Source organism: Callospermophilus lateralis, chromosome 4, assembly GCF_048772815.1.
Source record: "Callospermophilus lateralis isolate mCalLat2 chromosome 4, mCalLat2.hap1, whole genome shotgun sequence".
Lineage (NCBI taxonomy): Eukaryota > Metazoa > Chordata > Mammalia > Rodentia > Sciuridae > Callospermophilus > Callospermophilus lateralis.
Window position 1 is genome coordinate 160,272,376 of NC_135308.1, and position 24,679 is coordinate 160,297,054.

Genomic DNA, 24,679 nt, shown 5'->3' on the forward strand with positions numbered 1-24,679 from the left:
CTCCCAGCCATTTTTTGTGTTTTTTATTTTGAGGCAGAGTACCTCTAAATTGCTGAGTCTGGCCTTTAACTTGTGATTCTCCTGTCTTCTGAGTAGCTGGGATTATAGGTGTGTGCCACCATACCTGGCTGATGATTTTTAAAATATTATTTCTTTCCTTTTTTTTTTTTAAAGAGAGAGAGAATTTTTTTTTTTTTAATATTTATTTGTTAGTTTTCGGTGGACACAATACCTCTATTTTATCTCTATGTGGTGCTGAGAATCGAACCCAGTGCCCCGCACATGCCAGGCCAGCGCGCTACGGCTTGAGCCACATCCTCAACCCTTTAAATATTCTTTCTAAGAATCCTTTTTAAAAAAATATTTTTTAGGGGGCTGGGGATGTGGCTCAAGCGGTAGCGCGCTCGCCTGGCATGTGTGCGGCCCAAGTTCGATCCTCAGCACCATGTACAAACAAAGATATTGTGTCCACCGAAAACTAAAAAATAAATATTAAAAAAATTCTCTCTCTCTCTCTGAAAAAAAATATACATATATATATATTTTTTTTTAGGGCTGGGGATGTGGCTCAAGCGGTAGCACGCTCGCCTGGCATGCGCAGGGTGCTGGCTTCGATCCTCAGCACCACATAAAATAAAATAAAGATGTTGTGTCCACCGAAAATGAAAAATAAATATTAAAAAATTATCTCTCTCTCCCCTCTCTCTCTCTTTAATAAAAAAAAAATATTTTTAGTTGTAGATGGACATAATACCTTTATTTTATTTATTTTTATGCGATGCTGAGAATCAAACCCAGTGCCTCCACACATGCTAGGCAAGCACTATACCACTGAGCTACACCACCAGCCCCTGATGATTTGTTTTAAAAACAAGTCTGGGGGCTGGGGATGTGGCTCAAGCGGTAGCGCACTCACCTGGCATGTGTGCGGCCCCGGGTTCGATCCTCAGCACCACATACAAACAAAGCTGTTGTGTCCGCTGAAAACTAAAAAATAAATATTAAAAAAAAATTCTCTCTCTCTCTCTCTCTCTCTTTAAAAAAAAAAAAAAAAAAAAAAAACAAGTCTGATCTTGCATGAGCCTGCTTAAACCTTTAGTCTTGCCATTGCTTTTATTTTTTTTTTTTAATTTTTATTTTTTTGGTACTGGGGATTGAACCCAAAGGCACTTAACCACTGAACCACATCCCTAGCCCTCTATATTTTATTTTATTTTAATTTTGGGGAGATTTGGGGGTTGAACTCAGTGGCACTCAACCACTGAGCCACATCCCCAGCCGTATTTTGTATTTTATTTAGAGACAGGGTCTCACTGAGTTGCTTAGTGCTTCACTTCTGCTGAAGCTGGCTCTGAACTCACCATCCTCCTGCCTCAGCCTCCCGAGCTGCTGGGATTACAGCATGCACCACTGCGCCTGGCTTCCCATTGCTTTTAGGATCAAATTAAAAATTTAACATGCCTTACTGTCAAACTCACAATTATAAGACAAAGCCATGGATTGACTGGATCAGTAAAGATACAGTGACCGTTTCCATGTTTAGTCTGTTAACTTACATAGTGAAAGGAAGAATAAGCACAGTTGCCTGCTCTTTTCCTGTACACCATAAAGGATGACACCAGGACAAAAGAAACTAATGAGGGCACTGTGGAGAGCCAGATCTGGACTGCAGCTCAGCATTCAGTAACTCTAGTCTAGGGCCAGAAAGCTCTGTGCTCAATTAGGACCTAGGAGCAAGGAGAAGCTGTTTTCCAACAGCCTTCTGGGAGAGATGGAGGCAGGTTGGAAAGGGCCTCCCAAGTTGTTAGGGTGCCATGGTGTAGCTTTTCTATACCTGAAAGGTCCTTCATGATACCAGGTTCCTTTTCATCTTTTTTAGCCTTATTTTATATTTCCCCTATATTGTGTTCACTCGCTATAGCCAAGCTGGTTTTCTCTTTTTGCAGGTACAGCTGCTTTCTTGTAAAGGCCACGGGGCCATTGCATATGCTGTTCTCTGTCTGCAAGGTTTCCTGGACTCCTTCTCTTAAGCCCCATTTTGTTAGCCTGGCTAACTCCTAGTTATGTTTCAGTTCTCAGTCACCCGCCTCCCCTCATTAAAGCCGAGGCCTCACACATGCTTAGGCAAGTGCTCTACTATAGCTACATCTGCAGCTCTTTTAATTTTATTTTGAAATAGGATTTCCCTATGTTGCCCAGGCTATCCTTGAACTTGGAATCCTCCTGCCTCAGCTTTCTGAGTAGCGCACCACTGCCTGCCTTTTAGATTCTCTAGTTTCATGTTGTCATAGCTGCTTAATTTGGCTTTTATTGCACTCCTTTTGCATAGTTGCTACATAAGCCCTTGAGTGATCACTCACTGGATGTCTATTTTCTCCCCCATACAGTAAGCTCTTCAAGGGCAGGGATTATTCCTGTCCTGTTTTATGTATTTTAGTACTTAGGATTGAACCAAAGGGTGTTTCACCACTGAGCTTCATCCCTAGCCCTGTTCATTTTTCATTTTGAGGTAGGTAGGGACTCATCAAGTTGGTGAGGCTGACCTCAAATTTATGAAAATAAAAAGGACTGAGGATATGACCCAGTGGTAGTGTCTCTGGGTCCAGTCTCAGTACTAAAAAAAAAAAAAAATTGGTAATACAGGGTCATGTTGGTTCTGATAATCTGATTCCTGATGAGCCATCTAAGGAGCAGAGCTCTAGAAGGATGGGACTAAGGGTGAGAATCCCAGCTGCCTGCTTGACATGTGCACATAGGTGTCAGGCCAGTGTCTATAATGGAATTCCTGGTCTTACCTTGTTCAAAAATTGCTCCTCCTGTACCATCCCCATTTCACTTTAAAGCAGCTCCATTCTTTCAGTTACTAAGGCCTCAAACCTCAGTGATATTCATTTTTCCTTTCCTTTTTTTAAATTAATTTTTACACATAAAGAAAAATTGAAAATGGTATAAACTTAGATACCTTCCATCTAAATTCAGGAGCTAACATTTTGCCTTATTTAACTTATGTATTTTTACTGTTATTTCTGAATCATTTCAAAAGAAGAGGTATTATAATACCTTGTCCCTGAAAACTTGAGCATTCATCTCTCTTTTGTTGTTTTGTAGTGCTGGGAATGGAACCCGGCCTTTGAGCTTGCTAGGCAAGTGCTCTGTCACTCAGCTATATCCCCAGTTCTTTTCTCAAAATTTTTCCAAACAACAACAACAAATTTCCCCCCATTAGAGATTGAACCCAGAGACACTGTACCACTGAGCTACATCCCAAGACCTTTTATTTATTTGTTTTGTTTGTTTTTTCCCCCAGGGCTGAGGACTGAACCCAGGGCCTTGTGCTTGCCCAAGGCAAGCGCTCTGCCACTGAGCTAAATCCCCAACCCCTTTTTGGTTTTTTTTAGACAATGTTTTATTAAGTTGTTGAGGGCCTTGCTAAGTTGCTGAGGCTGACTTCAAATTTGCGATCTTTCTCCTTCAGCCTTCCCAGTTCTTGGGATTATAGGTGTGTGCCACCATGCCCAGCTCCATCCTTAGCCCTTTATATTTATTGAGACAGGGTCTAAGTAGCTGAGGTTGGCCTCAAACTTGTAATCCTTCTGAACTAGCCTCTAGAATTGTTGACATTACAGATGTTTACTACTGTACTTGGCTTCAACATTCATCTCTCTCTCTCTCTCTCTTTTTTTTTAAATAAGTCATAGGTGGACACAATATCTTTATTTTATTTTTATGTGGTGCTGAGGATCGAATTGGATGCCTCATGCATTGTAGGCGAGCGCTCTACCTCTGAGCCACAACCTCAGCCCCTCAACATTCATCTCTTAAGAAATAAGTCAAGGCTGGGGATATAGCTCAGTTGGTAGAGTGCCTGCCTCACGTACACAAGTCCCTGAGTTCAATCTCTAGCACACACACACACACACAAAAAAAAAAAGAAGAAGGAGGAGCCAGGTGCCATGGCACACGCCTGAAATCCCAGGGCTCAGGAGGATCATGAGTTCAAAGCCAGACTCAGCAATTTAGTGAGGCCCTAAGCAACTCAATGAGATCCTATCTCTAAATAAAATACAAAAAAAGGGGGGGGGGCTGTAGATGTGGCTCAGTGGTCGAGTGCCCCTGGGTTCAATCCCTGGTACCAAAAACAGAAAAAGAATTAGTCAAACTTTGAGAGTATAACTCAGTGGTAGAGCACTTGACTAGCATGGCAAGGCATTGATTTTGATCCCCAGGACTGCAATAAACAAAAGAACACCAAAGTCAGTTATCTGTGTAACCACAATAGTATTACCTGACCTAGGAAAATAATAATTTTCTTTCTTTCTTTCTTTTTTTTTTTTTTTTTTGGTACTGGGGATTGAACCCAGGGGGTGAGGGGTCCTTTAACCACTGAGCCATATCCCAGCCTCCCCACACCCGCTTTTAAAATTTAGATAGAATCTGGCTGAATTACTTAGGGCCTTCCTAAATTGCTGAGGCTGGCTTTGAACTTGCAACCCTCTGCCTTAGCCTCCCAAGCTGATGGGATTACAGGTGTGTGCCACCACCTATGCAGACTGCATTCTCATTTTTTTTTTTTAATATGTTTTTTTAAAGGTGTGGGGGGCTGGGGATGTAGTGGAGCTGAGTTCAATCCCCAGTACTGGGTTTAGGGTGGGGTTACAGAAATGAATAGTATAGAAAGTGAAAGTACCAATAATTCTAATCCAGAGATAATTGCTGTGGACAGTTTAGGCATATTATTTCAGTATGTTTTTTCCTAAACATACTTATATTTGTTTAATATTATTACACTTAAATGGGCTTATGACTATAATATTGTTTTACTAATTATTTTTATTGGATGTGTCATGGAGGTTTCCTTGCCAGTAAAGATTGATTTATTATGTTGTATTTTTTTAAATAATGGAAAAAGAATAAAATTTGACATTTTAACCTTTTTTTAAATAGCTTCATTTTATTTTTATGTGGTGCTGAGGATTGAACCCAGTACCTCATGCACGCTAGGCAAGTGCTGTACCACTGAACCACAACCCCAGCCCTGACATTTTGACTGTTTATTTTTTAAACTATTCTTATTTATAGTTTGACACAATATCTTTATTTTGTTTATTTATTTTTATGTGATGCTGAGTATCAAACCCAGTGCCTCACACCTCACACCAAGCACTCCACTACTGACCTACAACCCCTGCCCACCTTTTATTTTATTTATTTGATTTTGGTACTAGGGATTGAACCCCGGGGCATTTTACCACTGAGCTACATTCCCAGCTCTTTTTTTTTTTTTAAAGAGAGAGAGAGAGAGAATTTTTAATATTTATTTTTTAGTTTTCGGCGGACACAATATCTTTGTTTTGTATTTGGTGCTGAGGATCGAACCCGGGCCGCACGCATGCCAGGCGAGCGCGCTATCGCATAAGCCATATCCCTAGCCCTCCCAGCTCTTTAAAAAAAAAAAATTTAAGCAGGGTCTTGCTACGTTTCTTAGGGCCTTGCTAAGTTTTTTTGTTTTTTTTTTAATATTATTTAGTCATTGATGGACCTTTATTTAATTTATTTATTTGTGTGTGGTGCTGAGAATTGAACCCAGGGCCTCACATGTGCCAGGCAAGCACTCTACCTCAGAGCTACCACTCCAGCCCCCCCTTTTTTTTAATATTTAAATTTTAATTATACTCGAACAAAATCTCTTTATTTTATTTATTTATTTTTATGTGGTGCTGAGGATTGAACCCAGGGCCTTGCACATGCTAGGTGAGCGCCCTACCGCTGAGCCACAATCCCAGCCGCCTTGATAAGTTTTTGATGCTGGCCTCAAACTTGCGATCCTCCTGCCTCAGTCTCCACACTGTGCCTGGTGATATTTTAACCATTTTTAAGTATTCCATTCAGTGATGTTAATTACGTTTGTATTGTTGTATAGCCATCACCACTATCTTTTTTCTTCTGTCGTCCCAGGTATGGAGCCCAGAGCCTCACTACACCCCCAGCCAATTATCTTCTTCTTAAATAATTGTTGGCTAGGGATGTTGCTCACTGGTTGAAAATTTGCCTAACGTGTGTGAGACCCTGGGTTCAATCCCTAGCACTATAAGAAAGCAAAACACAAACAGCTGTATAATGACATTCCATGGTGGATGAGCCAGAATTTATTTAATCAGTGTTCTACTTATGGGCAGTTGAGTTGTTCTCTTAAAAGCAATGCTATAGCTGGGCACAGTGGCATATGCATACAGCAGCTCGGAAGCTGAGGCAGGAGGATCATGAGTTCAGAGTAGCTTCAGCAAAAGCAAGGCACTACTCAGACTCTGTCTCTAAATAAAATACAAAATAGGGCTGAGGGTGTGGCTCAATGGCTGAGTGTCCCTGAGTTCAATCCCTGGTACCCCCCCAAAAAAAAAAATTCTGTAGGGGGCTAGAGCTATAGCTCAGTAGTAGAGCATGCTTGCCTAGCACGTGTGAGGCACTGAATTTGATCTCTACCACCACATAAAAACCAAATAAATAAAATAAAGGTATTGTATCCATCTACAACTAAAAATTTTTTTTTTTTTTTTTAAAGAGAGAGAGAGAGTTTTTTAAATATTTATTCTTTAGTTTTCGGTGAACACAACTGCCGCAGTCTGGCTGGGCACAATTCAGGAGCCACTTGTCAAAAGAAACTAACTTTATTTTTAGAACCACACAAGATAAACAAAACAGCTCCTCAGGAAAAAACCCTCAGAGCCCAACTGCCACCACCGGCTTCCCACACCACACACCCCAACCGGCTTCTTCCTCCTGAATTGTGCCCAGCCAGACTGCGGCATTGTAGACTGCAAATTGGTGTGATCAATATGGCAAGAAGTATGGAGATTCCTCAGAACACTTGGAAAAAATAAAGTTAGTTTCTTTTGACAAGTGGCTCCTGAATTGTGCCCAGCCAGACTGCGGCACACAACATCTTTATTTTACTTTTATGTGGTACTGAGGATCGAATCCAGTGCCCCGCGCATGCCAGGCGAGCACACTACCGCTTGAGCCACATCCTCAGCCCCACTAAAAATGTTTTTTGAAAAAATGCTGTAGATAATGTCCTTGCCTGTCTCTTGGCTCATTTATTTGAACATTTTAGTAAGATAACTTCTAGGAAAAGGGAAAGATAGTCAAAAGGCACAAACATTTTACATTTTAATAAGTATTGCCTAATTGTCTTTCACCAATGTTGAATCTCTGTACACTCTAACCTGTAACCCTGGTAAATTATTGATTTGTCTTGTTGACTGTTTGCTCACCTGAGGTTGGCTGGACCTCCTCTGTGTTTAACCCTGCACAGTAAACAAGGGCTGGGTGGCAAGTCAAAGCAGCATTCCTTGGTTAATGTGGCACCACCTGTGTATCAGACTTTGTGTTTAGGCATGGGGAATTGTGAATAAACATGATTCCTCCCCTGAGTGGGCCTTACAAACTAGTGGACACCGCCATAATCTCACTAATGAATATCAGAAAGAGATAAGTGGGCATATATGATGCGAACCTCTGATGGGGTTGGGAGTCAGGGAAGAAGAGTTTCCTGAGAATGTGAAGTGTGTTTGAAGTTTGAAGGATCAACTGAAGTTACCTAAACAAAGGGCAGACTGGGAATGGCAGTAGACAGAGAACATTCCAAACAGAAGAATTAGCTAGCATTTGCAAAGCCCCTGTGGCAGGTCCCTTTAGAATTTTTACTGGCCAAGGAAGTTCATCATGTTTGGTGCCCTGAGAAAGGCAGTTTCTGAATTATGTAGAGATCAAATAAATAAATGAGATCTCACTACAAGGACTCCATAAACAGAAGGGATTTCAGAGGGATGGGAAGTTTTCCCAAAGCAGTCTTTCACATTCTTACCTGTAAAAGTAGGATAATGAAAGTTTTTAGAATGACTTATTCAACATTAGAAGGAGGGCAGGTAACTGTGGAGCAGCTGTAATACATTAGAAGTGGGTAAGGAGCCGGGCTCAGTGGCGCATGCCTATAAATCCCAGTGACTGGGGAGGCTGAGGCAAGAGGATTACAAGTTTGAGGCCAGCTTCAGCAATTTAGCAAGACCCTCAGCAACTTAACAAGACCTTGTCTGAAAATTAAAAAATAAAAGAGCTGGGGATGTAGCTCAGTGGTAGATTGCCTCTGGGTTTAGCCCCTAGTACTTATCAAACAAAACAATGTGGATTAGTGGTAAAATACCTATGGGGTATGTTGACTCCCCAGTACCAAAGAAACCCTAAAAAGTGTGTGTGTAGGGGGGTGTTCTGGAATGCCAAAGATGCCAAAGGCTGGGCTGGAGCTGGGGCTCAGTGGCAGAGCACTTGCCTACCATGTGAGGTGCTAGGTTCGATCCTTAGCACCACATAAAAAAGTAAATAAATAAAATAAAAGCATGCTGACAATCTATAACTATCCAAAAAAAAAAAAAAAGATGCCAAAGGCCCAGGTGAGTTAGGCCTTAAGCTGTGTTTGTAATCAGAAAAATCTTGAGTCCTGCTTCTGGAAGTGTCCAGAGAAAAGGAACACTGAAATTGATATGTGTATTCACTGTAGTGAAACTAAGGCTTGGGAGATGAAATGACCTGCCCAGGGTCACAGTAGTAAGTGGTGGAGCTGGGTTGGGCAGTTGGACTGAACCATCACACTGTCCTGGGAAAAAGAGAACAGTGGGAGGGAAGAGGAACTGGCTCTGAATCTAGAGGTGGCAGAATCCAGTAGATATGGCCCATCCAGAAAGGGACAGACATGAGCTTGCTTTCAATTCATCACTAGTAGGTATATCACTTCTGACTTAACTCAGTGACCTTCATTTTCTACGTGTGTGCCTAAGACAGGAATAGCAATTACCTTACATGGTTGGGAATGGGAATTCAGAATGGACACAGAAAGTGCTTGGCACAGAGCAGATGCTTAATAAGTAATTGTGTTTGTTTTTATTCTGTGTGGAGGTATAGCACCCCATTTTTTTTTTTAAGAGAGAGAGAGAGAATTTTTTTTTTTTTTAGAGAGAGGAGAGAGAGAGAGAATTTTATTATTTATTTTTTAGTTATCGGCGGACACAACATCTTTGTTTGTATGTGGTGCTGAGTATCGAACCCGGGCCGCACGCATGCCAGGCGAGCGCGCTACCGCTTAAGCCACATCCCCAGCCCCAGAGAGAGAATTTTTTAATGTTTATTTTTTAGTTTTCGGCGGACACAACATCTTTGTTTGTATGTGGTGCTGAGGATCTAACCCGGCCGCACGCATGCCAGGCGAGCATGCTACCACTTGAGCCACATCCCCAGCCCACACCCCGTCTATTTTATATATATGAGAGAGGTGTGGTCTGTAAATGGATGTTACATTGTCTTTCAAGCCAATCTATGAGATAAGCATATTAATATGTGTAAATTCTTCCCAGCTTACACGTGACATTTCATGCACTTAAAACCTCTTTCAATGTTGCTCTGAAGCATGGAGCAAGGCTGAGATTTTACCTTGTATAGGGTGAAAAGCTGGGGTCCCGGAAGAGTTAATTGCCTGAATTTTCACAGCTTAGTTAACAACATCTTTTGATATATATATACATATACATATATATATATACATATATATATATATATATATATTTTTTTTTTTTTTTTTTTTTTTTTTTTGCTGGGATTAGTAGATTAGCCTGAGTGAGTATTGATTCTGCAGAACATTTGACAAAATCAGTCAGGTTGTCCCTAACAAAAGAGAGAAGCAAGGACAGAACAATAAATGGCTCAGTTGGGTGGCTATTGCAGTGCTTTGAACACCTGGCCCCAAGAAGTGTTGATATTGAATCAGCGTGGGCCTGACCAAACGTCTGCACTGGGAAGCCTAAGCAGGATGGGTCACATTTACGATAAGACCAGGACAGACAACACTTCATGTTTACTGTGTGTGCCTGACACACTGAGAGGACGTGGGGTGATTGCCAGGACTAATGCAGACACAGGGATGGATGAGGATGTTAAATCAGTATTAGGGTCAAGTTCTGCATCCAGGTTCAGAAAACCAAATCCACAAGTAAGATTGGCTCAGGAGCAGTTGATGAAGATGGCATGGAGGTATCAGGATATTGGAGGTCAGTGGGAGTGTAGTTGTAAGGTGAGCTATTCTAAGAAGGCTGATTAGAGCAGCAGAGAGCCTGCAGCATGGAATGGGATCAGGCTATTGCAGAATTTGAAAATATGTTACATAGAGACATAGTTGGAAAACCTCAGGGATGCCCTTGGCCTAGAGAAGAGATTTAGGGCTGGGCATGGTGGTGCAAGCCTATAATTCCAACAACTCCAGAGGTTGAGATAGGAGGATCACCCCTTAAAATTACCAGCTTCTGTAATTTTAGTGAATCTCTAAGCAACTTAATGAGAACCTATCCAAAAATAAAAAGGGCTAGGGATGTTCCTTACTGGTTAAGTTCCCTTGGATTCAATCTCTGGTACTATGAAAAAAAAAAAAATTAGGGAGAAAAACAGGGTAGATAGCTAGTAGGTCTCCAGATATCTGGAGGATGCCACCCCTGGAGAAAGTCATTGACCTTAGTGGGATCTCAGATTTTTTTTTTTTTTTTTTTTTTTTTAAAGTTATTGCAGGGCTGGGGATGTGGCTCAAGCGGTAGCACGCTCGCCTGGCATGCGTGCGGTCCGGGTTCGATCCTCAGCACCACATGCAAACAAAGATGTTGTGTCCGCCGAAAACTAAAAAATAAATATTAAAAATTCTCTCTCTCTCTCTTTAAAAAAAAAAAGAGTTATTGCAGCATTCTTTTTTTTTTTTAATTTTTTAATATCTTTATTTATTTATTTATTTATTTATTTATTTAAATATTTATTTTTCAGTTTTCGGCAGACTCAACATCTTTGTTTGTATGTGGTGCTGAGAATCGAACCCGGACCGCATGCTTTCCAGTCGAGCGCACTACCGCTTGAGCCACATCCCCAGCCCTATTTGTTTATTTTTTATGTGATGCTGAGGATTGAACTCAGGGCCTTGCACGTGCTAGGCAAGCACTCACTACTGCTGAGCCACAACCCCAGCCCTGGGATCTCAGATTTATATATATAATATATGTATTTATATACTTTTAATATATATATATATATATATAATATATATATATATATATATATATATATATATATATATGTTTTAAGTTGTAGATGGACACAATATTTTATTTATGTGGTGCTTTGGGTCAAACTCAGTGTCTCATGCATGTGAGGCAAACGCTCAACCACTGAGCTACAACCCCAATCCCAGATCATATATTTTTAACAGATTCCAGGGGTCCTGATGCATCTGAGGTCATGGAACCCTTCTGAGGAAGTTGCGATGACTGGTCCCAGAGACCTAAACTGAAGAGCTAGCTGTGCAGGGACTCAGAGTGGCTGAATGTGAAGGAGAATGCTCTGAAATCTTTCAGGAAATAGACTTTGCTATTGGTGTGGGATGAACTCCTGGCATAGGGGTGTCCAGACTTAAGAATAGATAGGAACTTTTACCAAGAAAATGATCTAACAAACATTCAACTTGTTCAGGCTTCCTAAAAACTCTTTTCATCCTTACTAATGTATAAGACTGAGTCCCATGTAATTTTAATTAAAATTAATTAAACTTAAATAACAGTAATAATCTTTTTCTTGGCGTCACTTACCACATTTCATACATTGCTAGTGGCTGCTCTGTCGGCCAGCACAAATCTGGAGCTTGGACAGTGCTAGCTGCTCTGAATGCATTTTTTACAGGGTGGGAAAACATAGCTTCATGGTTGAGGATTGGCATGTAGATGATTCCCTTTGTCATTAACACTATGAAGTTTAACTCCATTTTGGGGAGAGGTTAGGGAGTTAAGTGATGTGCTTGAGTCAACAGATAGTGAAGATGAGTTCTGTCCCACTTGCTCTGGGGTAGCCCTGGTGTCAAGCATCTTCCATGCAAGCCTCAGTTTCTTCCTTGGGAAAATGGAGTCATCACAGGAGTAACTACACTGGATGACTGTGAAGATTAGATAATGTGATTTGTGCCAGGTGCTTAGCACAGTGTTCTCATACATCATAGGCACTCACTACATGTTCTATCTTTACCCATAAGTTGTTTCTGTATCAGCATATTTTTTTTATGGTGTTGGGGATTGAACCCAGGGTTCCATACATGCTAGGCAAGCATTTTACCACTGAGCTACAATCCCAGTGTATTATTTTATCTTTCTTTCCAATCAGCATTAATTTTTTTTCTTTTGGTACTGAGGATTGAACCCAGGGGCACTTTACTACGGAGCTACATGCCCAGCTCTTTTTATTTTGAGATAGGCTTACACTAAATTACTGAGGGTCTCCCTAAATTGCTGAGACTGGCCTTAAATTTGTGATCCTCCTCTCAGCCTCCCCAGTTGCTGGGATTACAGGCGCATACCACCATGCCCAGCTCATTCTGCATTATCTCTTTTTATTTATCTATTTATTTATTTATTTATTACCTATCTTTCTATCTGTTGGTGCATTATAGTTGTATATAATGAAGGAATTTATTGTTATATATTTGTATGAATTTGTTGTTACCTTTTTAAAACTTCATTTATTTATTTATTTTTATGTGGTGCTGAGGATCAAACCCAGGGCCTCACGTGCTAAGTGAGCACTCTACCAGTGAGTCACAACCCCAGCCCCTAAGTGACATAATTTTATTTTTCTTTGTGACTGAATAAAATTCCATATTTTCTTTATCCATTCATCTATTGACGGATACCTAGGCTGGTTCCATAGTTTGAGCTACAACCCCAGCCCAATCAGCATTATTTCTTAAGCCTATTTTTTGGTATTAGGATGTAGTCCATACTGGTTCTTTGCTTTTGGGAATTGGGACTTTACCTTTTCCTAGTACTATAACTAGGATTGCAGTTTATGGTTTTACTTACCAGGCCAGACACTAGGTATTGTTGCACTCCTTTTTGTTTCTAAGGAAACTGATGGGGCAGTTAATTTGCAAAAAATTGATAGGTCTATATACAGACATTGAAAAGCTGTCTGAGTTAAATTAATAAATGTAAAGAGCAAGTTGTGGAACAGCTTGTTGTGTCTTGTTTGCATGCAGAACACTGAGGGAGCTGTGTGTGTGCTCATCAGTACACAAGGGTAATAAGAATAGAAACTGTACTCAGAGCTTCATGTAATCTCTCCTGATCCTCCTAGTTGCCAGGAAATGAGTGCTGAGGTTAAATTGTCCAAGATCACTCAGGCAGTGAGTAGCAGCTCAGGTCTGGCCAGTGCCCTCCCCTTGCAGTAGGCTTTTCCTGGGGTTGCGGGGGTGGTGATAGCTGCTGCTGATGTGCATTGCCTTTCCCTGTGCTTGGGCAGTGTTGAAGGTCCTCGATGTGTCATTGATGTGCCCTTCACACCTACCCTGTGAGGTAGATAGTGGGGCCCTGCAGATGGATCCAAGCTCTACCCTGGAGAGGTCATTCCTGCAGCTATTAAGTGAGGCTGGATGATGGGTGGTTGGGGTACAGTTTCATAGTGTGGCCTGTTCTCACCCCAGCATGACCTGCACAGGGGTGGCAACTATAGGCCTATGTTGGGTTCTGATGGTGAGGTTGGCAGGTTTGGATGTAAATATCCATGGCATAAAGAAGAAAGCCTGGGGCAGCACCTTCCACTTTGCACCTTCCCTTCCCCAGGGAATAGCCTAAAACTGGATCATTCTCCTTTCCCATTGTCATTCCTTTGGATTCATTTATTATTCTCTGGTCACAAGGTTGTTGCCCACTGCCGCAGTCTGGCTGGGCACAAAATCACGAGCCACCACACAGCTTGTGCCCAGCCAGACTGCGGCAGCCCACAATTTAAAAAATCAACTAGCACACATCTCATCCTAATAATCACTTACCTACTGCATAGCACATAAGCAGAAGCTATTCTTTTTGTGACCCTGTCACAAAGCCACACACCATGGTTGTCACATTGTGTTCCTTAGAAGTCAGTCAGGAAGCTGGGCATGGCACATACTTCAACCCCAGCGATTTCAACTGAGGCAGGAGGATTGTTATGTTCCAGGCCAATCTGGGCAACTTGGTGAGGCTCTATCTTAAAATGAAAACAAAAACACTAAATAACAAAAAGGGCTGGGATGTAGCTGAGTGGTAGAGCACCCCTGGGATCAATCCCTAACACTGCAAAAAAAAAAAAAAGGTCAGTGAGGAAGTCTGCTGACATTCAGGGGGAGGGCATTTGGTACCAGCTTTTGAAGGGATGAGAAAATGTCAAGGGCTCACACAAAGACCTTTCCTCATTTATTCTTTCATCAAGTCAGCAAATATGTGTGGTGTTTCTAGGTGGTAGTCAAGGTTGAGATGAATTATTAGATCAAGCTTGATTCCCGCCTCAAGGAACTCAAGGTGTAGGTAGAACGGCCGCTGTGGTTTGGACAGTGCTTCACATCTGAGTGACAGCTCCACACATGGTCTCCTCTAAACTCCCTGTGTGGTCACTAGAGCTGGTTGTATCCTGTTCTCTAGCACTGAGACCATGGAAGATTCCTTCATATGATTCAGTTTACATGGTAGAACCTGGCTTTGATCCCAGCCATTCGCTACAGATCTTTGCACTTTCTTTCTCTGCAGAGCAGACTGCTCTATTACTCTGCTTCAGGTGAAGAAGCCAAAGCTATGGTCATGGAAAACAAATCTTTTTTTTTTTTTTTTTGGTGCTAGTATTGAATCCAGAGGTGCTTTGCCACTGAGCTACATCTCTAGTTCTTTTTACTTTGAAACAGGGTCTCACTAAGTTGCTGAGGGTCTTGCTAAGTTGCTGAGGCTTTCCTTGAACTTGTTATCCTCCTGCCTCAGCCTCCGACATCACTGGGATTACAAGTAAACACCATCTTGCCTGGTTACAAAACAGCTCTTGACACTTTAATTCCCCAGCTTTTTCATTACATTAAGCTGTCCCTCACAGATGGACTCTCTTGAGAACTTCGTTGCTGATTGCTGTCATTTTTCTTTTGCAGAAAGCCCTGGGTGTGCGGCAATACCATGTGGCCTCAGTCCTGTGCCAACGGGCCAAGGTGGCCATGAGCCACTTTGAGCCCAACGAGTACGTTCGTTATGACCTGCTAGAGAAGAACATTAACATTGTTCGCAAACGGTAAGTCTGTAGATGGGAGCTCGCAGTGCTGTCTGCCCTGTTAGGCAAGTTAAGAAGATTGGTGAAAGATGGTTAGTGGCAGGATTAAGTATTTGGGATGTAAAGGTCCCTATAGAAGAGAGACATTTTGAAACATTGGTGGAACTTCTGCCCTCTCTGCCAAAGAGGAACCTGTGTTATCCAGAAGCTTGGTAATCTGGGCTCTTAGAGAAAGACTGAGGTCTGCTTTGGTGCTGTGGCCCAAGTCTCCCAGTTGTTGAGGGCAGGCTGCTGAGCCTGGACCACATCTGGGAGCCATCAGGCTGGAGGTTCACCTATATTTCCTGTTTGGTGCAGAGGCCCCAAGGAGAGTTCCAGCTTGAGACCCAGAAGAAAACTCAGATGGGATCCTATGCCTGTCTTTCTCCTGGGCCTCTGTTCCTCATTTGGTAGGAGGGCAGTCATCTTTGCCTGCTGTCCTGTGTGCCAGGTCCTGGGCTAGATGCTACCTCCAGAAGAGTGAATAAGGGACCCCAGGAGAATGAGTGGAAGCTGGCAATACACAGCACTGCCTTTGGAGATTGATCAACTACAGACAGGGCTGTGCCCTTGCCTGTCTGGTAGCCTCTGCAATATTGATCCTGGTGACCCTGGGAGAGGACAGATTTGAGTGTACTTATTGTACAGCTGAGAAGGCTCAAATGGAGCTGCAACTCACCCAAGGCTGAACGTACAGTTTCAGTCCCCACCCTATGCCAACTGAGCCAGAACCTGCCATTAACAAGATCCTTGGGGAACTTTGTGATATTAAAATATGAGAAGTGCTGGCCATTTTCCCAGCTGATTTTAAAATGCAGTCAGAACCAAGGACCACTGTCCCCATCAACACAGGACCTTGAACTGATCTCCAGGAAACAATATTTTATTTGTGAAGCTCGGAGGCCATAGCTTAGTAGGAAAGTGATGGATTTTCCTTTTATCTGCAGAACACTTCCACCTTGGTCTTCTCCATGTGTGGGAGGAGAGCTAGCCAAAAATGTGCTTTGAGATAACTTGACTACAGAATATTATTCGGCATTTAGTTTTTGCCTTAAACAATTAGCAACAACAAGTATACCCTTTAAGAAAAAAAAAGTGTGTGTGTGTGTGTGTATGGGACTTTTCCTCCACCCTGTGTCTGTGATGGTGGAGATATGATTCTTTAATATTTTTAAGTTATACTTCGACACAATATCTTTGGTTTTTTTTAAATTTATTTTTATGTGGTGTTGAGGATCGAACCCAGTGCCTCATATGTGTGAGGCAAGCTCTCTGCCACTGAGCCACAACCCCAGCCCCTAGAGATCTGATTCTTTTCTTGGGAACTAGGTCTATCACCAAGAGGGACAGAGGGACATAGAGGAACCATTTTGTTTACCTTGGAACTGTGACAGTGAACTGTCTTTAGGCTTTATCATTGACAAGATTTTTCGTCTGTGTGTGTGTGTGTGTGTGAGATCAAACCCAGGGTGCTCGACCACTGAGCTATATCCCATCCTTTTCAGTTTTTGAGACAAGATCTCAGTGAATTGTTGAGGATCTTGCTGAATTACCAAGGCAGCTGCACAAGGAACTTGATATCCTCCTGTCTCAGCCTCTGAGTCACTGAGATTAATATGCACCACTAAGCCCTATTATCACTTTTTCATACCACATCAGGCATTTGCTTTCATTGTGTTGGATTCTTAAACCCATCTGCTGTTTTTTCTCTCCCTGGGCCCAGAAGAGGGGTCTGTGTATGCAGTATTGCCACACCCAGCCTTGGAGATGCTTGCAGATGGGTCACTGTACAACAGGCTTGTGCTATTTTTATGCAAGGTTCCTGATGGCAGAACCCAGATTCTTAGCATCTTTGATTGATCTGTAGTTGCTGGAGAACCAGCACCTTGAGGAACTCTTAATTTCAAGGACTTAGGGGACTATGAGAATGTGAAGCTGGGAATTAGGCTGTCAGAAGGAAGAGTCTCTGTTCCCAGCAAGTCATATTGGCAGTGCTGGTATTAATGACTAAACACTGTGTGAGGGGCCTGCTCTGTTTCCAAACATTGAATCTCAGTAGAAGTTAATGTGAAGAGCACAGACAGTAGCGCCACTTTGCTGTGTTCTCTTAGTCTAAGTTTGCACTCATAGTTTTGAGACCCCACAGCAAGTCACTTCATCTCTCTGTCCCTCAGTTTCCCCATCTGTGTTCTGGGCCAGAGATGCAACTCAGTGTAGAGTGCTTACCTAGCCTGCATGACGCTCTGGATTTAATCTTCTGTGTTGCAAAAACAATACAAAACACTAGACCTCATCTGTGTCATGAGGATAAAATGAGTTATATATAAGAAAATGTCTGGGCCCCGTGCAGGGGCATTTGCCTGTAATCCCATTGGATCACGAGTTTGATGCAAGCCTCAGCAATTTAGCAAAATCCTCAGCAATTTAATGAGAACCTACCTTAAAATAAAAAAAATGAAAAGATCTGGGGGTATAGTTCAGTGATCAAGCACCCCTGAGTTAATCCCTAGTATCAAAAAAAAAAAAAAAAGATTAGAAAATGCAGAGCCAAAAGTAAGTGCTCTGATAACATTAATCTGTAGTGACAGAAAGCAGATGAGTGGTAAACTGAGAATGGGATGGGAGGGAATTTTTGTTTTTTTTATTTTATATTTATTTTTTAGCTTTAGGTGGACACAGTATCTTTATTTTTATGTGGTGTAGAGGATCAAACCCAGTGCCTCACGCATGCCAGGCGAGCTCGCTACTACTTGAGCCATATCCCCAGCCCCCAATTTTTGTTTTTTTAACATTTATTTTTTATTTGTAGGTTTACACAATACCTTTATTTTATGTGGTGCTGAGGATTGAACCCAGTGCCTCACACATGCTAGGCAAGTGCTGTACCTCTGAGCCACAACCTAGCCCAGATGGGAGGGATTATTATCATAGGTCAAGAGAAAACCTTTAAGGAGGAGGTGGAGATGGTCAATGACTTGATTGTGGCGATTGTTTCACAGGTGTAAATTGTCAAAACTGAATCAAATTGTATACTTTTAAAAACTATAAATATTGTATTTAGGGGCTGGGGATGTGGCTCAAGCGGTAGCGCACTCACCTGACATGCATGCGGCCTGGGTTCAATCCTCAGCACCACATACAAACAAAAGATGTTGTGTCCGCCGAAAACTAAAAATAAATAAATAAATATTAAAGATTCTCTCTCTCTCTCTCCCTCTCTCTCTCTCCCCCTCTCTCTCTCTCTCTCTCTCTCTTTAAAATATATATATATATTGTATTTAATTTTTTTGCAGGGCTAGGGATTAAAGCCAAGACCTTGACCATGCTAGTCAAGTGCTCTATCACTGAGCCACGACCCCAACCCCAAATCATTTACTTTAAAAAGATATATATATATATATCTTGTAGTTGTAAATGGACAGATTGCCTTTATTTTATTTGTTTATTTTATGTAGTGCTAAGAATCAAACCCAGTTCTTCCCACATGCTAGGCAAGCACTCTGCCATCGAACTACAGCCCAAGCCCTCCCCCCTTCTTTTTTTTTTTTTTTTTTTTTTAGCTGTTCTAGGGATTGAATTCAGGGCTGTTACATGATAGGCAAATACTCTACCTCTGAGCTACATCCCCAGCCCTTTTTATTTTAAGACAGGATCGTGCTAAATTGCCCAGCTTGCCTTGAACTTGGGATCCTCCTGCCTTAGCCTCCAAGTAGCTGGGATTACAGGTGTGTGCCATCACACCCATCTTCAAATTGTATACTATTAATGTACACAGTTCATTATATGTCAATTATTTCTAAATTAAACTGTTTAAAAACAAAGGAAGTGCTGTATTAAGTGCCATTCCTTCCAGTCAAGCCCTGCACTTTGGAGGCAGACTGGATGGACTGCTGGAGAAAGATAGTAATTTATTCACTTCAATGGTAGGTTTATTAACACGGTCACCTCTAAACCCAGAGCTTCTGACTCCCAGTGGACATTTTTTCCCTTGACCTCAAACAGTAGTGTGGCTTGTGGCTATGAGTAGAACTTAGCTGCTTCCTAAGAAGGCTCAAGTTTGGCCTAAGCTTCCAGAATGGTGGGAGGCAGAGTGTGAATCCACTGGGGTGACTGCCCTGTTGTGTGACAGCAGCAGGGCATTCTCAGGGAGTTTGAGGGTGGGCAGTGGAGCGCTGACCTGCACAGACCTGAGTCTAGTGGGGTGAGAGGCTGGCAATGAGGAGACAGTTGAGTCCTTGTAGATGCTGCACCCCACAAGGGGTGGGTTTGGACTGCCATTTTAATAAGGAAGGGAGGGTGGAATAGCCAGGGAAATGGGTGTTAACAAGAAAGGACCACCAAGAGGCTGGAGTAGTGACTGATTTCTGTAATGAGAGCTGAGAGCCGCAATCCACGCTTCTCAGTGGAGTGAGAGTGAGCGCAGCTAATGGGGGAAGCTTTGGCATATGAGGGAGGCAGTCATCCAGCATATGAATTGCAGCCTGGTAGCTGGCAGTTGTGGCAGATTCAGGGAGGAGGACTTTTGCATGATCCCATGTCTTACTGAGGGCAGGGGAGAGGGCAGAGAGGAAAATAGGGGACCCAATGTGAGACTTAGGCTATGAACTTGAGCTCTTAACATCTCTCTCCTGAGTCTGTTTCTTTTTGGTTGTTTTATTAAATAACAAGAATATCATGAACATTAAACAATTATATGTACTTGATAGTATTTATTAGGTAATAGTGATTAATATGGTAGGAAAAACAAATGTCCATTGAGAACAATCAACACTGTCATCCTTATGATGTCACTTACTCATCAAGTAATTTTGGAGCATGCAATGAGCGGCAGATGCTGTGCCATAGGGAACAGGACCAATTTGTCCCCATTGAGTGGAACTTCAGGTCCTGGGCACAGTCGCCCCTCTGCCTCTGTTAGGTTGCCACTTGCACTGAAAAGGAGAGGCTGTGGATGGGCAAGGGGTTGTACAGCTGATACCTACCACCCTTTCCCTTCTCCCCAGGTTGAACCGGCCCCTGACCCTCTCAGAGAAGATTGTATACGGACACCTAGATGACCCGGCCAACCAGGAGATTGAGCGAGGCAAGACATACCTGCGGTTACGGCCTGATCGTGTGGCTATGCAGGATGCCACAGCCCAGATGGCCATGCTGCAGTTCATCAGTAGTGGGCTTCCCAAGGTGGCTGTGCCATCCACAATCCACTGTGACCATCTGATCGAGGCCCAGGTTGGGGGTGAGAAAGACCTGCGCCGGGCTAAGGTGAGGCCCAAAGTAGCATGGGGGGCATATAAGGTGTGTAACATGGGGGTGAGAGGAAGAGCTCTCATCCTGGGGCAGTGGGGGCACTGTGTCTTAAGTTCTGTTTTTTTCCACAGTATTGGGGACCTACCACTGAGTCCCTTTAACATTTTTATTTATTTATTAGCTTTACCACTGAGCTACAACCTCATCCCTTTTTTATTTTTTGAGACAAACTCTCAATAGGTTGTTAAGGGTCTTACTAAGTTGCTGAGACTAGTCTTGAACTTGCAGTCCTCCTGCCTTATCATCTTAAATAGATGAGATGATAGGCATGTACCACCATGTCTGGCATTTTTTTGTTTTGTTTTTTGAGACAGTGCTAAGTTGCCCAAGTTGGACTTGAATTTGCTATCCTCCTGCTTCAGCCTCCCAAGTAGGTGGGATCATAGGTGTGTGCCACTGTGCCCTACTAACCACCTCCAAGTTCTAATGAACTCTTTGGTTTAGTCTGGTTTTGCGTTTTTTTTTTTTTTTTTTTTTCCCTAGTTCTGGAGATAGAACCCAGGGCCTTGGGCATGGTCAACAAGCAATGTACCACTTACACCCTAGATCTAAACTTTTTAAACTTTTTTTTTTCCTGCTGTTTCCTAATACTGGAAATACCATTTGGTCATTGAAAATGTTAGAAAATACAGAGAATGCCTAGAGAAAAGGAAGATCATCCTTGATCTTACCATATTAGTGGCCCTTTTGAATTAGAAAAGTGTTGCCAACTCCTCATGATATCTCATACTGGTGTATGGGCGGGGCAGTCACATTTCCCTTTCTGTTCAAGCAGTGAGGGGCTCATCTTGTCCACATCACACATGTGCTTTCTGCCCCCTCCTCTGGCCCTCTGAGGGCAGTGACCACTGGCTATCAGGGAGGTAGGCAATGGTCACTATTTGTAACATATAGTTGGATCCTATAACCACACGAGGGCGTGCTTGGGCTAAAACTGATCTCAACTCCAGCTCCAGTGCTGTCTCATGCAGATTAACCTCCTTAGGGCCCTTTCTTATTCTCTTGAGTTTTGCCTAACTAGACAAAAGTGGCCATGTGCCAAACAGAAGAGATTTTTCCCTGAACTCCCCACCTTGTGAAACCTAACCCTGCTCCTTCTCTGAGGAGCCTCTGGGGCCTGTGTGTGCACTACTGAGGCAGCATTGGGCCTTCTGCTGCTAGCTCTGGGCCTTCCCAGTCTCTGCTTCCTACAGTGGGAGTGGCGTCCCTCAGAGAGGCCATTGGCAGGAGCTGAATGCTGGCAGGACTCCAGCAGCTAGCAGAAAGTGGGGCATGTGATTGAAAGTGCTCTGGCTTCCAGAGTCAGCACAGCTCAGAGCCTCTCAGACCCATGGGAAACACTTGGGGCAGCCTTCCCATTTGAGTCCTTTCTCCCTACCCTTTCCTACCCACTTGTGTCCTGGTCACACTGTGCCTTTTTCCACTTGTCAGAAGAGGTGGTCACATTCCATGACTTTTTGCAGGATAAGAACTGCTCAAGGGCAGGGGCCTGGGACCTCTTCAGCCCAGAGGACACACTGTCCACAGCAAGGCCTTACTGTATGGAGATGCTCCTTCCCTTGCTTTATGAGTTCAGAATCTACTTGCTAGAGTTGAGACTCCCAGAGGGATAGGATGTCATAGCTCATTTCTTTGTTTATTCAACAAATATTTATTGAAGAATCAGCATGTCAGATGCTATGCTAGGTGCTGGGGTTCATTGTGAACATGACAGACAAGGCCCAGCCTACATGATCTTAGGTCAGTAGGGAGATGGGGAGTGCTGAACAATCACAGAAATCATAATTGCATGTTTGGATATGTGTTAGGAAGGGAAAATGCAGGACTCTGAGATTATTAAAAAGAAGCCCTAATTTGCCAGAAGTGGTGGCACATGCCTATAATCCCAATAGCTCTGGAGACTGAGGCAGGAGGATCTTAAGTTTGAAGCCAGCTTTAGCAACTTAGTGAGACCCTGTCTCAAAAAAAAAATAAAGAGAGCTAGGAATGTAGTTCAGTGGTTAAACACCCCTGGGTTCAATCCCTGTTACCAGCTAGGTGCTCTCAGATTGAGTCTCATGCCCTCCTCCTCAGAAAGGGCAGCTTTATTTTTTGATAGGATGTTGCTCTCAGGCTCTGTGCTTGGGTGGTCCTGTTTTTAAGCCCTGGCTCCTGTTTAACCCTATGGTCTCCCACAAGTTATTTCACCTATAAAGTGGACTTGATGACGATCTCTCCCTCCTTCAGATGGGTAGTGAGGATGTATATAGCATGATGCCATTTCTGTAGGAGGCATTCATTCAGTAAATGTCAGCTGGGGTTACAGATGAGGCATCCGAGACTCACATGGGGGAGCAACATCCACATGAGCCACAGTGGAACAGGGAGGTCCATGTGATCCCAGCACCTCTCTGCATCTTTAGCAGCCTGTCCTGTATGGTATATTCCTTCAGTGTTGGCCTTGGCTGGGGTCTTGAGTGCCAGAGGGACTGGTGGCAATTTTTTAGTCAGTTATTTTTACAAATGAGGAAACTGAGACCCAGGGCAGGTAGGGACTTGTTCCAGAGCCACAACCCCAGCCAGCTGTCACAGAACTGAAGCTATCTCTGCTCCCTTGCCTTTTTCCTGGGCCTGCCAGCTAAGACTGTGGGCCAACAGCCAAACCCTTCTGGAATTACTTTCAGAAGGTCTCCAAGAAAGGGCCTGTCTTCACAGTGCCAGCTTCTCAGTACCATGGGGAGGGGTGGAGTGAGGAGAGCATGGCAGAGGTCCTGCAGATGCAAACCATGTTACTAATCCTCTGGTTATTGATTTGTCTTAATAGGACATAAACCAGGAAGTGTATAATTTCCTGGCAACTGCTGGTGCCAAGTATGGTGTGGGCTTCTGGAAGCCTGGATCTGGAATCATTCACCAGGTAAAGCAGTGCCCAGCCTGTCTCTGCAAGGGGCCCAAGCCCAGGCTGCACAGAGGTAACCAGAGAACACCTTCCTGATCTCCAGAGGCTGGGGACTCAAGGCCCAAGAGAGCCAAGGGGGAGCAGGAGGATGTTTCACTCATCTCTCAGGTTCTTCTTCTTATTTGTAAATTGATTTTCGTGTCAACTTACACACTCTCCATGTGAAGTAGTCCCTTCTAACCTCCCAGATACCTCACTTATATTTTTTGGGGGTGGTACTGCCAGTAGCAGGGATTAAACTCCTGGCCTAAAGTATATTAGGCAAGTGTTCTACCATTTAGTGAGCTACAGCCTCACCCTGGTAACCCATGTTTTAAAGTTGACCTATTTCTTCTACCCAAGTGTTAAGCTTAGTGTTTTGAAGATACTAACTCAGTTTACTGCTCACCATGACCCTATGAAGTAGGGGGTATTACTGTCCACACCTTGCAGATGAGGAAAATATGTCAGAGAGGTTAATATACTTGCCCAGGGAACCTTTCTGGCTAATGATGGAACCTGGATTTGTAGCAAGTGGTCTGGCCCACAGCAAGGGCTCTGCACTACCATGCTGCTCTGCTGCCTCTGTCACCCAGGAGCCCTTCCCACCCCTGCAGACAGCTACTCTGATTCCATTTGGTCCCTTCATGGGATTCTTTACAACAGAGTTACCATCGGCCATTGGCCATGTTGACAAGGGACTCTTCTATGTCTGTGCATGTTCCCTGGTAATATGCTTCACTTCCTTCAGAAGTTATTGTTGAGGACACTGGCTTGATATGTGTGTGTCCGTTTATTATCATTTCATATGTATGAAACCTGCCCTATCCCTTTTCAAGGTGACCCTTCTCCCACCTCCATCCCAGGCCTTCCTACGAGGAGCTGTCAGGCTTTCATCTGACCCCTTCTGGGCCTCTGGCTCTGCTCCACTCTGAAACCAGAGCAAATAGCAGATCACTGCTCTGTACTTTCAGAACTTCGCCCTTGGTAGGACAGAGCTGTGAGATGACAGATATACCATCCTTCAGGGGCCAGAGAGCCTCTCTCTCTGCAGGAGGACAGGGAGGCAGATGGATTATGAAAAGCACCCCAATCTAAATATCCCTCATTTCACCTCTACAAAGATCCAGGCCTTATTGGCAGCTTCTAATCCAAATTTTGGGGCTGTCAGTGATAGTTGTTCACCCCTGCCTTGGCTACCTACTCAGTGTTCAGCCTAATGGATTTATTCCTTGATAAAGAATGTTCCCAAGTGTTCATCTAGCTGGGTGTGGTAGCATATACCTG

The 24,679-nt window shown here is 43.2% G+C and overlaps 1 protein-coding gene across 1 annotated transcript in view; it reads left to right on the top strand.

Moving 5' to 3' along the window:
• The window catches only part of Aco2 (aconitase 2), a 46,102-nt gene that overhangs the window by 8,821 nt on the left and 12,602 nt on the right, over nucleotides 1-24,679 (top strand). Inside the window, exons 2-4 of the mRNA XM_076855228.2 lie at nucleotides 15,014-15,150; nucleotides 20,172-20,430; nucleotides 23,279-23,371. Coding sequence (XP_076711343.1) covers nucleotides 15,014-15,150; nucleotides 20,172-20,430; nucleotides 23,279-23,371 — 489 coding nt within the window. The remainder of the gene's footprint in view (nucleotides 1-15,013; nucleotides 15,151-20,171; nucleotides 20,431-23,278; nucleotides 23,372-24,679) is intronic.